The sequence below is a fragment of the Apis cerana genome, linkage group LG9 (assembly GCF_029169275.1).
Source record: "Apis cerana isolate GH-2021 linkage group LG9, AcerK_1.0, whole genome shotgun sequence".
Taxonomy (NCBI): domain Eukaryota; kingdom Metazoa; phylum Arthropoda; class Insecta; order Hymenoptera; family Apidae; genus Apis; species Apis cerana.
The window spans coordinates 4,545,160-4,560,879 of NC_083860.1; the positions used below are offsets into that span (position 1 = coordinate 4,545,160).

Below are 15,720 nucleotides of genomic sequence, written 5' to 3' on the forward strand. Positions count from 1 at the left end.
TTCCTTTATCAACTTCGATTGTTGTTGGAAATTGTGTAATTCCTAGCCTAAATCTAAATCAGAGGAATTCGAGACGTAAGATCTAAGTTGTACCTCTTCCGGGATTATGTCCACGTGCCGGTTGTTCATTAAAGAATTATAAAGACCATTTCCTAGTTGCTCCATGGCCGCGATCCAACCGGGCACGCCCCATATGGGATTTATTAGAATTAGAAATCTGATTCTCCACGTGTGACTGCACCTTGTATATTAACATTAACGGGGCAGAAGCTACGAGGGCCATTTGTACGCGGGCCAGTGAATTACGTAGAACGTGAGAGGCTTCCCCACGCGAATTATTAGTCTCATTATTACCTAGTTTCGCCGGGACAACATCTTCAATCGGCCGATTCTTTTACAAAAAAAAAAAAAAAAAAGAACGAAATTACACGGTTGGTGTCACTTAACGATAAAACGTATTGAAAAAAAGGATTATGAGAGAGGATTGGTATTTTATTGTTAAATACGAGGTGGCAGGATAATATTGGATGAAGTTGGAAAAATATATTGGAAAGATTTATTTAAAAAATCATGTATTTGTTAGTTAATTGGTCCTGTGATAACTGTTTCAATATTTGCACGATATATATAATTATGCTCATTAAATAATCGATATATACACGATAATGGATCAAGATTCGAACTCGTGTATCGATGTTCAGTGTAATTTATTCCTTTCTTCGTTTTTTTTTTTGAAGAAAAGAAATATTTATTCGAAATGACACGACCTGTTTTCAGAAAATATTCAACCGTGAATATCGTACGTGTACTCGATAATTAAGATCGATGGTTGCTGCATAGAACATAAATGATGTTTGCAATGCATCTGTAAATATAATCTAAATCTCAAAACGTGTATTTTCACATTTCTATCGGAACGCGTGCTTGTAAATTATCATCGTATTATCATGTTTACAGATTTACGTTACATTATGCAACTCATTTTGCGTAAAATTGGATGAAACAACCGGATTTCGGAGGAAAAGTGCTTTTATCATTATAATGCAATATGACTGTGCGCGAAACAACGAATTTGAACATGTTGAATTTTTTTTCGCATATTTTTTTTTTTTAACGTTAACGGAATAATTTGAAACGAAATATTAAAATTAAAAATGATTAAATTTTCTGGCCAAATCGATATGAAATTTTAAATTCTTTTTTCTTGTTGATTTCCATCACTTTAAAATAACAAGTTTTAGTTTCACTATATTTTTAAATCCGTGATATATTATTTCCGATGATTTCCTATTTATATATATATATTTTTTTTTATAAATGTACAAAAATTCAATAGATTCGATGCTTCATTCGTATATCATAAAATATCGATTTCTTGCTTATATAATACCCATTTTTCAATATACCCTTATATGTGCCGGCCGAATATACATTTTACATTATTCCGATATAATAATAATTTTGAGGAGCATAAATATTAAATAAATATCAGACAAATTGCAATATTTTTAAAAAATTTTAAAATCAACAATATTTGAATATATTTTAATATTGTATATTCTTTCAGCAATATTCTTCCCTTGTTAAATCATTATCCAAATATGAGAGCTCGTAAATTAAACATACATGGATTTAATACCGTACATATACAACTTAATAAATCCAATTCAGGATAGTCAGAAAAATTCTTTTTGGGCGAAGAAAGAAAAAATAAAAAATAAAACGAAACAGCATAATTAGTTAAAACTAGTTTATTTATTGTTTCATTTAGCCACGATATTAGTCATGATCTCGCTAATTCACTGTATTCCCATTCTTTCCACACAGTGAATTTTACTTCACCAATTACACAACTTTCTCCCATTCTTCCCGCGCAAAGAATTATTCTGACAACAAGCCTGGCCCAACTTTAAATCTACTCCCATGTATAAACGTGGCCACGTATGTAGAAACGTGACTCGTGAAATTTTTCCTCCGAGAATTTCACATGAAATCTTACGAAATCTCATCCACCAATTACGAGTTAACGACTGAATTTGCCAATTTTCTCGCACCCCGACAATCCTGATCCAGTCAAGCAAACCTCTTCACTCAAATCCACTTCGTCAAGAAAATGAAACACCAATCTACAAGATTGATAATTGAAATAAAGGTTACGAGATCGACGAGAAGACGAAGTTCACGATTAATTTGATAGATAATACTGTCTTTGCAGATTTCGATAAGGGAGAGGACTTGTGTCGTGGTTGAACAGGCTCGAACACCAAGTCGAACAATTCTGTCATTCCCTTTCGTGATGGGACCCACGAAAGTCCTTGCCATCGACCATTGTGGAGAGAGAGAGAGAGAGAGAGAGAGAGAGAGAGAGAGAGAGGGGATACGAAATTCACAAGGGAATTATCGGTACTTGATTGCGCTTAATCCACAAAGTTTTCTCGTTTGACTCGCCTCGATCTAAGACCCACGTCACCGGTTTTCACCGGTGCACGATTTTCCTTGTCGGGATCTTCCTAAACGAAAAATAAGGCCGAAAAAGGAGAAAAATCCATATGAAAAAGCGAAAGGCTGGCGAACCTCTTGCTAACGATGCTCGTTTGGTGGAATGTGTTTGCACACTTGTTACACCGAGTCTTCTCCCTCGTTTCCTCCACGTCCCCTTCGCGTCCCGCCCCTTATTTTCCTCCACCTCCCGATTTATTTTTATGATTTCTCGAATGATTTTCTTAACTGTGTTTTCTTAACGCGAGAAATATACTTCAACGATGAATTTTGATAGGGTATTTTAACAGGGGATGTGTAGTAATATCGAGAAAAGGGTGTTTCTTTGTGTAATTAAGAGAATTGAAAATATAATTTTTGGATATCAAATTAAAAAGTATATAATATTTCATTCGAAAATTTTGAACATATTTCGAGGTGGATTTTTTTGAAAAAGATGTCAGAGAGCAAGATTAATTATAATTTTATATTGTCCGATATATCTCGAGTGAAATATTGTTCCCTAATTATGTTATTTTCATTTGTCATCATGTTACAAAATATTTATATTTAGTCTCGAATATCAGCTTGTTAGCGCTATTTCGAAATATCAAGATTCTCTGTGTACAGGTATTATAATAATCCCAATTGTCTGAACAGCCTACCAAATTAATTCCATTCTGTTTCACGATTTTAGTGCATTTCGTGACGTCTATTTCTGGGGTTTGCCTCCCTCTCTCTGTTTCCACCCTCCTCCTTCTATCCTCTCAATTCATAACGCACGTATACGGCTCAAACTAATTTCAGAGAAGCAATGCTTCTTGCGACATAATTCCTACAGTTTAAATCCTTCGAGCGATATTTATAGGATAGAATGCACGTCGTACAAAATTTAAAGCAATCTTCGTTATTATTATTGTTATTATAGTTTCAGGAATTTCTCAATCGTTCAAAAGAATAGACACATATATATATATTTATTTTCGAATTAATTGAATTTGAAAGAAAGAAATTTATTCTCTAATATCTTATAAAAATATAATATAATAATTTTCTTACTTGTGTTATTAATTTATTAATAACGATATTACCATTCTATACTTAAACAAAATATAATTTTCATTCTGATTGATTAATTAACATCAAATTTGAACTCGTATCGCGTAGCTCAATTATCACGAGAAATTTCTTAAAAATTTAACAAACTAATATCAAAAATTTCATCGAATCTTTTCAACTCTCATATACTATATTATCCAAGAAAAAAAAACCTTACGAATTACCATACTATACGTTTCCATTTTAAAGAAACTACCTCCTTCTCGATAATCTACGTAAAAGGAAAATCTTAAAAGGGAAAGAATTACGAGGATTAACCGCACTGCTAACACCCAGACCCCATACATCGATTATAAAAATCCTCGAGATTCCTTCTGCATAAAATTCCCTTGAATCGCTCTTAAAGCCGATCTTACTACTCTTTCTTTTTTCTTCTTCTTTTTTTTTTTTACAATCCGTTCTACAAATATCCGAAATCTTCTTTACACGATGGCAAAGAAAGGAGGCGGCCTTAACACAGCCAAGAGTGTCCCTCGTAAGTAGTAAAGACACGAAAGAGACAGGCACGTGGAAGCCAGGACGCATGCGTGTCGTGTTGCTCCTGCAGGACTTCGCACGACAAGTCAGTCTGCATCTGGACTCCGGCTCGCGTACATTTTCCGGCTGTGCATGTGAGTGACTGTAAACCAACGAAATCCTGGTGGACGACTATGAGGGTAATCACGCTGAATCAGCTGATCTTGTGGAGCTCGTTGATCGTCATCGTTGGAGCCGTTCATCGATCAGAAGGTGAGCGATCGAGGCGTTCGAAGAAGCCTCGAAAAATAAATTTCGAATAAGAATATTCGTCCAACCTCGTGTTTTGGATATAATAAGAAGATACATCGTTTGCATCCTTAGAGATATGGTGAATGAGGTGAAACGAACGTGGCAATCTTCCGATGTTTCTTTCTGGTATTTCGAGACGGTTGAAGACGTTACATAATTCTGTGACGACGCGTGCTATTCGTTATGATTCGTGAATCACTTGTTCGGATGTGTAACGGGAAAAACGGATGCAAGAATTGTGGAGAAGCGGATTAAGGAACGAAGGATACTTTTGTTGTGCGCCATTCATTATGATTATGTAAATCCCCGGCTCGGCGTGCCGCTTTGAAAATCTTGGCGTGGAAAAGGATATTACAATTAATTTTCTTCCCGCGTTGATGGCCTCCTCCACACTCGGCTATCTTGATTCATTTTGTTGGAGAGATGTAACAATGCGTGAACAATGACGGTTTATTCCCCTTTGAATTTTGGTCGGAATTTGAACTTGGCACGATTGGACGCAAATATGAATCGTAGAAATATTATTTTATCTTAACGTAATATTTAATATCGATTTTATTTTATTTTTCTTTTTTATAAAATTGAAGGAAGGAAAAAATGTTTTCGAAATTTTGTTTCTTCCAATCGAAATAGAATTTGTGATTCCATTTTTTTTTCTTTTCGATAGATAACGATAAAGTGATTTTTTTTTAATTCCGTAATAATTTATTCCATTTTATAAATTATGAGATTCTTTTATGAAAATTTTCTTTCATCAAAATTATACTTTAAAGTGAAGAATTATTTAATGCATATTGAAAAGCGGAAAAGTTCTTTCTGAATCTTTCACGTGGCCATTTGAAACTCCGAGTCAAAGTAAACTTTGACGTTCTGAGGAACTTTTTGCAAAGAACTTTCCACGAGGATAGAACGAGGAGTCGTTCTAAATAACAACAAATATACTAGGCTGCTTGTACATATGGGAAATTATCTATGATGTTTGAAGAAACACTTAATTTCATTTAATATATAGAAATTTTATTTACATTGGAAGATATTTAAAGTATATATGAAAATGATGTAAACATTCAATGTGATATAAATTCAGAGAATGAAATATAAATATGAAGTTATTAAATGAAGATAGGAGAGTAAGTTTATTATGATTATATAAGAAGTATCTGAAGGTTAGATCAATTGATTTATAGCCAAGACTATATTTTTTGATATACAAAATTCTTTCCTTCTCTACTGTATTATACTGTATACAATTAAGACTCAATAATCATTCGACTCAATAATTAATCCGACAGTTTGATTTAATGGATTATCTTCATTTATTCTAGCAATGATACATAAATAGTCGAATAAACATTACTGAAAATAATATCCAAAATCATTTTAGTATTAAAATTATATTATAATATCTATAAATTTATACTCCTAAAATTATACTACTATATGAACAATAATACAATCGAAATTAATTATAATAGATGCCATTAATTAAAATTGGGAACATATATCTAACATGATTAGCTAACATTGGAATATATTTGCATAAAATTTTTAACGGATACAAAATTATGATAATAAAGTGTATTTGTATTGCCATTACGAATATATTCAATCAAATAAAAAATCCTTGATATTTTATATATTTTATTCAAACAACTAGAACAATGAGTTTAATAGCAACTTTTGGAACAGTTATATCGAAGAGGAATAAAGATGTGAAATTTTGTAGCAAGATGGGAATGTAAAGAGGGGAAAACACTCACGAGAAGTCAGTCTATAACTTTGTGCCACAGTGGAAGTAGAACTTTCTGCGCCGTTGAACGGAATGGATTTCCTAAAATTGCTATGAATGACGAATAGAATAATACCAAGAATTACAAGCTTGCAAACATTCGTATTAAAAATTTCTCATTCTGATATCGAAATTAAGAATTCATTAATTTATGATAAAATTAGAGATATTGGTTTATTAATATCTACTTAATATTCCTAAGATATGTATTTATTGAATCAATATTGAAAGCTAATGATTTTGTCAACGTAACTTAAAATTTTTACAAATTTAATTTAAACAATAAATATATATATATATCAATTATGTGATTATTGATCTGAGAAAAGAAATAAGGGATGTTGCCATTTCTAACAAATACAGAAAAATTACATCCATAATAGATATGGATGGTTAATGCTACATTGTTCTTCGAAATTGGTCGTGATTTCTCTCCGGAGTAGCAACCCTCTGGAGAGTCAATGATTTGTGGTACACAAAGCATTGATTGACCGTAGTAACAGTGTTGTCAAAATGATCGAGAATTCGAAACATAATTCTTTATATATGCAGCAATGCGTGTTATATATTATTTGCACAAGCATATTGACAAATAAAAGGTAAAATTTAATTACTTGTACATTTGATGTTTCGATCAATTTATTCTGGACTGGAAGTTTCTTAATTAAAAAAAATATCTATTGAACGAGTAATAGCTATTCAAACAATTTGTAATTAAAATTTCTTTATACATGTAAGAATAATGTGAAAAGTTTGAAATATTCTGTTCACGTAATGTACAATGTATTGGCTTTTGAATCTTAGATATAAAAATTTAAATGGAATGCGTGGCATTGTGATATAATTAACATAAAAAATAGATACGAATAAAATTTATCTAATTAAACAATATTGTTTCGAATAATGAATATTAAAATATGAAGGCAAAGATGACATACCACAACATTTTAAAATATTTAAAGCTTTAGAGAAATGGAGATAAAATGGTGTGAATCTCTAAAAAGAGCGTGATAAAATGTACGAAAGAATGTAAAAAAAAAAAAATGCATAATTTAGTGGCTAAAATATTCATAATTCATAAATCTTTAATTAAAATTCATGTAAATGTATCATCCATTTTTATTGGGATTCATTTTCATTCCTTTTTTCGTAATATTAAAATTACATTCAATTTTTTTATAAAATATTGATTCACATAACGTTGTCAATAATCAATCCAATTACAAATATATATTTTTAAAAGATTCTCTCGTTAAAACTATTGCACGTGTAATTAATTCTTTCTTTAAAAAAGTAATATTAATATTACTTTCTACTCTTCCCTCTTACTTAACTGAGTTTAGAACAAATTCATCTTTTCAACTGAATAATCCTTTTTCAACATCTCAAACAAAAACTCGAACGAATGATTCGATGATTATCGATCCCTTTCGAAAGATGATCAACTCTATCGAAAATTGAATCAAGATCCAAAAAAAGAGAGAAAAAATCCCGACGCAACGATTTCGAAAACTATATATTTCCAACGGCGCGTTCACAGCCATAACAGTTTGCATCGAAACGATGAACAATTATACGAACGCCCGCACTTTTTGGAAAACATCATTGTCCAGGATCGTGGATTATTATTTAGGTCACGTTTCGTTCGTTCGTTCGTTCGTTCGTAATGTTTTCAACAAACCCCCTCTTCCATCCCAACCCCTTTATCGGGGACGGGTTACAGGTTTCAAAGGAGCGTGAAAAAACAAAGTGCAATTTGTACGAGGATCGTTGGTCCCGTACATTGAAATTCATCGGTCCGAATTCCCCCCCAAACTTTTAAATTAAAAGCCCCCCTCTCCCGCTTAAAAATTTCTCCTAATCCCTGTTTAAATACAACGTAGCCAAGAGATTTGCATAAATTAACGTCCGCGTCCTCTGCACCATCCTTTTCCCAACTTTTCGATCAACGTTTGCCGTTAATCGATCGCGAAAAAGTTTCGAGAGTGAATCGTTGATGTTCTTCCACGTTGTCCTCGCGCTATTGAGGGGGGGAGAAGGCTGTATCGCTGCTCCTTTTGAAATATGTGGTTCATAGGGACAGCAGACTCGAAAAATACGCTTTTTTGAGTTATCACCGGGAGAAAATTGAGACATGGGAGTAGCAATGCGGTATTTTTTTCATGCGGTGCAATATGAATTATTGATATGACTTTTCTGTGTTCAATTGCGGGGTATAATGACGTTTAGAAAAGCGTGAGAATTTGCGTATGAATAATATATGAATAAGTACAAAAAAAAATAAGAATTATGGTAGAAAATATAAAATATAAGGATGTAAATGGAGGGAAGATTAAAAAAAGAAATTTGAAATGAAAGTAAATGGTAGGAGTTATATTGTTTTGTGGCTTTCGAATATATTTTTAAATGATAAAATATCGAAGGGAAAAAAATATTACTTTGAAAATATCAGTTGAAGAATTTCTGCTATTTTGGAACTTATATAATTTTCTTGGGAGAATAGCAAGTCTATGTAAAATTCTATTTTATCGATCTTTATCTTTTCCAATTGATAAATTTAATTATCCAAGTGATGGGCTATAAATAGTAGCTTTTTGAAAATTTAAAAAACAACAATTTGTGAAATATGGAACAGCGTATAAAATATTTAAAATTCTCTCAATTGCAGTTATTATTTAAAACTTGTGACTATCAAATTCATCAAACGATTCTCTCAATTAACAAAAAATAATGATTGAAACGAGGAGAATGAAAAATAAATATATTTTACGTGTCATTGAATTTATATGCATCTTTTGAAAAGCTAATTTTTTTTTCAAAACAAAAGTGCAATGAATACAGGCAATTCGATCCGGATAAATAAAGATGCAAATTTCCGGAAAGAAAGTAAAAGATACGCGATTAAGATAATTTCATCGTTGAACGCATGTCCCATGATTAATTAATATTCCGCTTTTATCAATGATCGAATGAAACTGAAAGGGAAGAAAGAATGACTTAAATGAACGTCGCGAGCATAAAGCAGCGGAAGGATGTAATTAAAATTGGAACTCATAGTGACATAACGTGCGGAATTCTTTTCTTCGAAGGAAAAATTCGTTTCTTCGCGATCAATTAAACATCCTTTATAAATATACGTTGATTCATTCATTTGTCACTTTCATGACGTATAAAATAATTGATATTCTTATTCTAGATTGTACAGAGGATGATATATTTATCTATGATATATTGTTCACGTATCAAATTGTATTTTATATAATAATAGCGTAAATGTTTAATTGATATCGTTTGCAATTAATTTAAATTAAAAAGAGAAATTTGTTAAGTAAAATTTTCAGGATATATTGCATTTATAATAAAAAATAAACGATGATATTTTAATAATTGAAAAATAATAAATTTGAATTAGAAGAATGTAAAATAACAATTCATATCTATTAATTGTCTTCTAGTTTTTATTAATTTTTAGAATAGACATAGTGGATATTCTAGTTTATTAAATGAACAAATGATCTTAAAAATATCTTATACAAAAAATTGCATCATTATTTCGCGAATTATTTTGAAAATTCGATAGCATTACATTCGTAATTAAGCTGCCAAATATTCAGAAATAGGTCATATCAAAATAAACCATCCAATGCAGTGCAATATCGATAATGCTACACTATAAATAGAAAGTTATAGAACTTCGAAAAAATACGGATGATCTAAAACTCTTACAAATAATCTAAAATTTCTTTCCTTCCCCACGAGTATTAAAGTATATATACATCAATAAACAGGAAAAACATTTAGATAAAACAAATTTCTAAATAAATAAATTTCACGTCTTATCCTTGTATAAAACGTTTCGTGTATCCAGAGATTTATGAACAGTAGTATAACCGTACGATTGGGCCGTACGATTGGAAAATATGTTCCTTCAAAACGAAAAATAAATTATCTTTACTGTCTTAACGTTAGAATTGTCAATAAAACTTCATATGAACGTTACACAAGAAAACTACTAAAAGTGCTATTACGAAATAATTAAATATATGTAATTCAGAATAAAAATTAATGTTAAACTTTAGGCAAAGTTCAAACAGGCCAAAATCCATAGATAGATAGTTAATATAACTATAAGTTTGGTAATTCTAATGTTAAGTTAATTATAATTACTTCATTTCGCGAGAAGTCCTCCGATCTTCTAATTTATCACTCTGCGAACATATTATCCAACGTTTTCGTCTCCATGGCGCACTTAAACCCTTCGTAAAATCAACTAAAATAAATCAAAACAATCGTGGCAATAATTTCTTACTTTACACAGGGAAACTCGAATCCCTTAATTCTGCAAATATCTTCTTCAATTTCTCATTCCCGCCAAGTTTTCATCCCCAGCATCTTTCTCTCTTGGCCAAAGGTTTCGTGAAATCGGGATTAAAAGAAAGCCAACCTAATTTCACAACCTAATTCCCGGGGACACGACAATGCGAAAAGACTTTGAAACGGGGGAGAAACAATAAAACACGAGGGCGGCGAGAGAAGGCCAGTCAACGCCAGTTTGAAACTTCATGTCACGGCCAGACCCGCTAATTATTCGCGAGCACGCGAATGAGAGAAATTCCTTTCTCTTTCACCATGGATTCTAGATGTATACAAACGAGGATCCAGGTATGCGGGGGGTGTTATACAACGTACAGGCCAATTTCCATTGTAACACGCCCTTCTGTTATGCAAATAGAGACGCGTGTCGAGAAGCTTGGGGCTTCTTGCACGATGTTCGGTATCCGAGTTTTTCTGAACTGAATCGAAAAAGATGGGCAATGTTGGACGTTGACAGACCTCGTCTTGATCCACGTTTCCAATGTAGTCCATTTCAACCCTTTCTTCTGTGATTTGATCCGTCGTTGATAATCGTTGTTGCTTGGATCTGTCTTTTGGATATTTTTTTATTCGAAAGGATAAAGGATAGATTCATTAAAAATTTATTTTTTTCAGATTTTGAAAATTGTGATTGAAATCTGAGCGGAAAAGTTTCAGTGTTATGCTCGTGTTTTAAGAGTTATTATAAAATATTTATTCATATTCGTTTCGTTATTTTTTATCTCAAATGTGGATCCTATACGTGATAAAAGTTACGTTTTTTTTAAAAGATACTCGAAAATCTATCAAATATACAGGACCACTTTCCACTTTACGCACAGAGTTTAAAAATTGATACTTAAATGTTACGAAAATAGTCGTGGAGAAAAAAAAACGCTATTTATTGGTAGACGTCGTGCAATTTAATCGAAGACAACGTCAACATTTCGACTGTTGAGTTAATGGACAAAGAGAGAAAGAGAGAGGAAAATGGAATGGAATGCATACGAAAATATTGGTCCATTTCGTTCGATTGATGGACCGACTGTGTAGAGAACGGTACAAATAGAATTGGTATAAAAATTTCCTTGGTGAAATTTGGTTAGCAAGGTGGTTGGTCATCCTTGTGTGTATCGAAACGAGTAAAATTCAATTATCCTTAGAATTTGCCCTGCAAATTTCTATCTATCGAGCTTCATGATTCATAGTGTTCGCAAATATTTGCCCGATATAACTGTTACATTCCCCGGTGTGACTGCATTTTTGTCGAAATTCTGCTTTAATTGTTTGCATGCGGCCAATACGCCGTCGAATTCCAGATCCTAGAGCATCCGAACAAATAAATCTTGAAGAGAACATTAAATGGACAGCGCTATTCAAACATATACGTGTGCGATATTTTTGATTCAAATATAAATAAGTATCTTCTATAAAGAGAAAAATATAATGCTTGCTAATAATAAAAGTGAAAAAAATAATGAAACGAAGATAGAATAATTTCGAGAAATTAATTTCTCCGTATCTTCGTTTATTAATTATAAATTAATGGAATTTTATAAAATCGATTTACAAATCGATCGGCATATAATATTCGTCAATTTACGGATTTATTAATTTTTATCTATAAACATTTTAATTCGAAGTGAATTCTTATAAAAAAAAAAAATTGAACATTCAATATACGTATATATATTCGTGCAGTATTTAAATAATATTATACAAAAGCATTCGATCGATTACGATTGCACGGAATTCGAGCTTATCCCAATTGAAAAACAATTTACTGCAACTATTCCGGGGCTTTGATGTCGTGTCAGATACAAGACTCGATGGTTCGATAAAAATTTCATCGATTCGTTGATCCGTTTAAATGCGATGAACGCGACCGCATCGGTGCGCTGCTATTTTCGAAGCCGCTTAGAGATATAAAATACGGATCGAGCGAAATTCCCTAGAATTTGATTCATTCTCGTTAAGATATCGGATGATATCCCCATCGCTTTCGTGTTTGATTTATAATAAAAAGATATAGATTCGTTAGCTTTAATTTTATGTTATTATTGGAATCGCGGTATGAATAACAATTTAAAAATTTCTTCGAAAATAGAGAAGAATTGGAAAGATTTGCTCGTGAATCGTCAATCCCTGGGGAGGTATTTTCTACGATTTATTATTTATTTAATATATCGTTCTTCTCTTTTCTTTCCTTTTTTTCTGTGAAGTCAAATATCGATAATAACGTGCAACAATGATAAAGTTTAAGTTTAATCGTGGAATGTAGCATACAGAAATGAGATTTTTTTCATAGTAAAAACTTCAATTCGTTATAAAATATAAAACTAATAAATAATTTTTTCGTATTTTATGTTCAATATTTTACTCTTTGAATATTTTTTAATTTTTTAATATAAAATTCTTGCGTAACAAATTTTTAATGATTAAAATTAATCCAATGATAAAGAATTAAAAGAATTTCTGATTCTAGATATATCGAATTGGTAAATTTCCTTCGAAAAACCTTCCCACGATCCTACGTGCAAGGATATACTATTCGTTCGTCCAAACCTTTTTCCAAATCGTTGCAACTATCTTCGAAACCATGTCGAGATGTGCAACATATGCGCAAGAAATATATTTTTATTTTCTCGAAAAAAAAAAGATATCCATAACTTTCCAGAGACGGAAACTTTCGAAGGAAGAAACCGCATTGGATTTTTCTTTTTCATTCGTCGTCAAGATCAACAGGCGACGAAAAGAAAAACGAACACAACGATGCCAACTTTCTTAATAGACACGTAACCACGGTACCTTCAACGAAAATCATTATCAAGGTATACATCGAGGCTGAAGGTCTGACGCAATCGAACGATCGTTAAAGTTAAATTGGTTCGCTAATTAATTTCCACGTGGACGCTCCCCCTCGTTTCTTCTCGCGGCTACAGACTATCTCGCCTTGTTTTTAACATCAGCTGTTAATCGCTGTTTTATAACTGCAATGAAGTGTTTATTGCGCGGGACATCGATCTCGGCCGGAAGTCGATTCGAATGTCACGAGGGGCTGTACGAGTCGTTGTTCCGTTCCTTTTTTTATCACCTTGTAGAGTTTAAGGCCAGACGTTTTCACGTGGAAATTAATTTCTGTTTTCATTGCGATGCTTGATAACGTGGCAATAGCGATTAAACGAGGAAAATTTCCCGTTTTATGTTATCGTCGACGATGTTTCTTCGAGGGTGGTTCCTTTGTGGATAAAAGTCATTGATGGGTCTTTATATTTTTTTTCGTTCTTTAATCTGTCTCGTTTTATAATATCGTGTAATGGAGCAATTCTTTATGACGATTCATCAATTTGTTTTTGGTGGAAAAAGAAAAAAAATTCAATGTTCAATGACCGCATCAACGCGATCAGAATACAAAAAGGGGAAATTGCATCAAAGAATCTATTCAACACACCACAATCAGCTACCGAAAAGTGTAAAAAACGTCAGTTGCAAGCATTGTTTTACGCGTTCCAGAATATCGACATAGTTACACGTACGTGTTTCACGTCGAGTCCATTGAAACTTCACCAGAGGAGAGGTATTATTAGAATTTTTGTTGGTATTAAATAAACCGAGAATGAGATATTAACAAATTAATTCACATCTCAAAACACTTTTGAATGCCGTCGATGCAATCTATTATACGAATAAAAATTAATATAGAAATTGTACAAAGATATTTTAGGCTATATTTGTTATTATTATTATTAATTTTTGCAAAATCGACAGCATTAACAGAATCCAGAATGATCAATGGCCATGTTTTATTTTTTTAAGCGTTAAACGTGCTGTAGAAATCATAAATACAGGAGCAATGCATGATAATCTAAGAAAATTATGTATGCACATAATTATCGAGATATTAATTTCATTATAATGGACATCGACTCTATGTCAGACATATATATATGTATATATATTAAATATAAAGTGCAGAATAATCAAATGGGAATATTTACACCATCGCTCAATTTAATTACCCAATTTAACTAAATTTAATTGACATAAATAAATTGATATCAGTTAACAAAATTTATTGCAATGTAGCAAAGGTTACGATATTTAAATACATTCAATATTTGGGAATTTCGATTATTGAATTACGATTACGTGGAACGAATAATGTATTATTATTGTAATTATGCATGGAGTAACCTTATTCCGATTTGCTTTTTATAAATAAATAATTCACTTATATCGCTACTCAATATTTATTCACTTCGATTTAATTACCCAGAAATAATTCAGAATGATAATTTTATTTTGATCGTTTACATGAATAACAGATTTTCTTTTTCTTTTTAATTCGTAAAACTGAATCTAAATTTCGTAAACGTAAACATGCGTTTCTCTTTATTTTACCAGAGTTTATTTAAATTTTCTTCGCGATTCTTATTCAGAGAGGAGATCTTAAGAATTCTAATTAAGAAGAGAGTTTCGTGGTCCAACTAACTCTGACTTTTTTTTACTTAGTTGCTCTGATTCCTTGAAAAATTTCAAAACGACTTTATTAGTTATTCCTGGATCACAGGAATGTTACTTTTATTTGATGATAAAGTCGAAAAAAAAAAAAGAAAGAACTTGTATTAGATGATTAACGTAATTACATTTTATATTTGAATCAACAAATTTGTAGAAGGGTGTGATTTTAAGACAAACTAAATGTAATTATTAGTTTCTTTTGTATATAAGACAACATTATTTCCAATCTATATTCTTTACATTGATCACAGCATGTTAAATCAAATGACTCCTAAAGAAACAAATGAAAGCAGAAAGTATACTTACTTTCATATTTATTTTTCATTTTCAAGCAAATAATTTCCTAAGTAATATCTCGTATCTAAATCAAAAAATTTTTTACAATATTAATTCATTTGTAGAAATAAGATTCTGAACAAAGAAACACTTAATAACTTTAATTAACTATTAAATATACCTATTATTATCATAAATTAAAGTCAACAGTATCATTTATAATATTGGCTCGTAATGAAATTGTAAAAAATTAAGTAACTATTAGATATTTTATATGATATCTTATTAACACTAAATAATGTTTGCAATTAAAATTCATCAAATAGTGTCACGTATCATAGTGATAACAATTCCAAACTTGAATATAATTAAAAATAATAAAAATTACAATGGCACGATAAATTATCACACTTCAG

General features: G+C 31.5%; 1 protein-coding gene across 4 annotated transcripts in view; it reads left to right on the forward strand.

Annotated features, from left to right (window-relative positions):
* The first annotated feature begins 4,161 nt into the window (after window positions 1–4,161).
* Window positions 4,162–15,720, forward strand: part of LOC108000915 (neurotrimin-like) — a 293,302-nt gene continuing 281,743 nt past the window's right edge. For 2 of the 4 annotated variants that reach the window (XM_062079084.1, XM_028668217.2), the window contains exon 1: window positions 4,163–4,326. In XM_062079084.1, coding sequence (XP_061935068.1) covers window positions 4,248–4,326 — 79 coding nt within the window. In that variant the 5' untranslated portion in view covers window positions 4,163–4,247. Of the gene's footprint in view, window positions 4,327–15,720 lie in introns of all 4 variants that reach the window. The other 2 variants (XM_062079082.1, XM_062079080.1) reach the window with 2 other exon arrangements.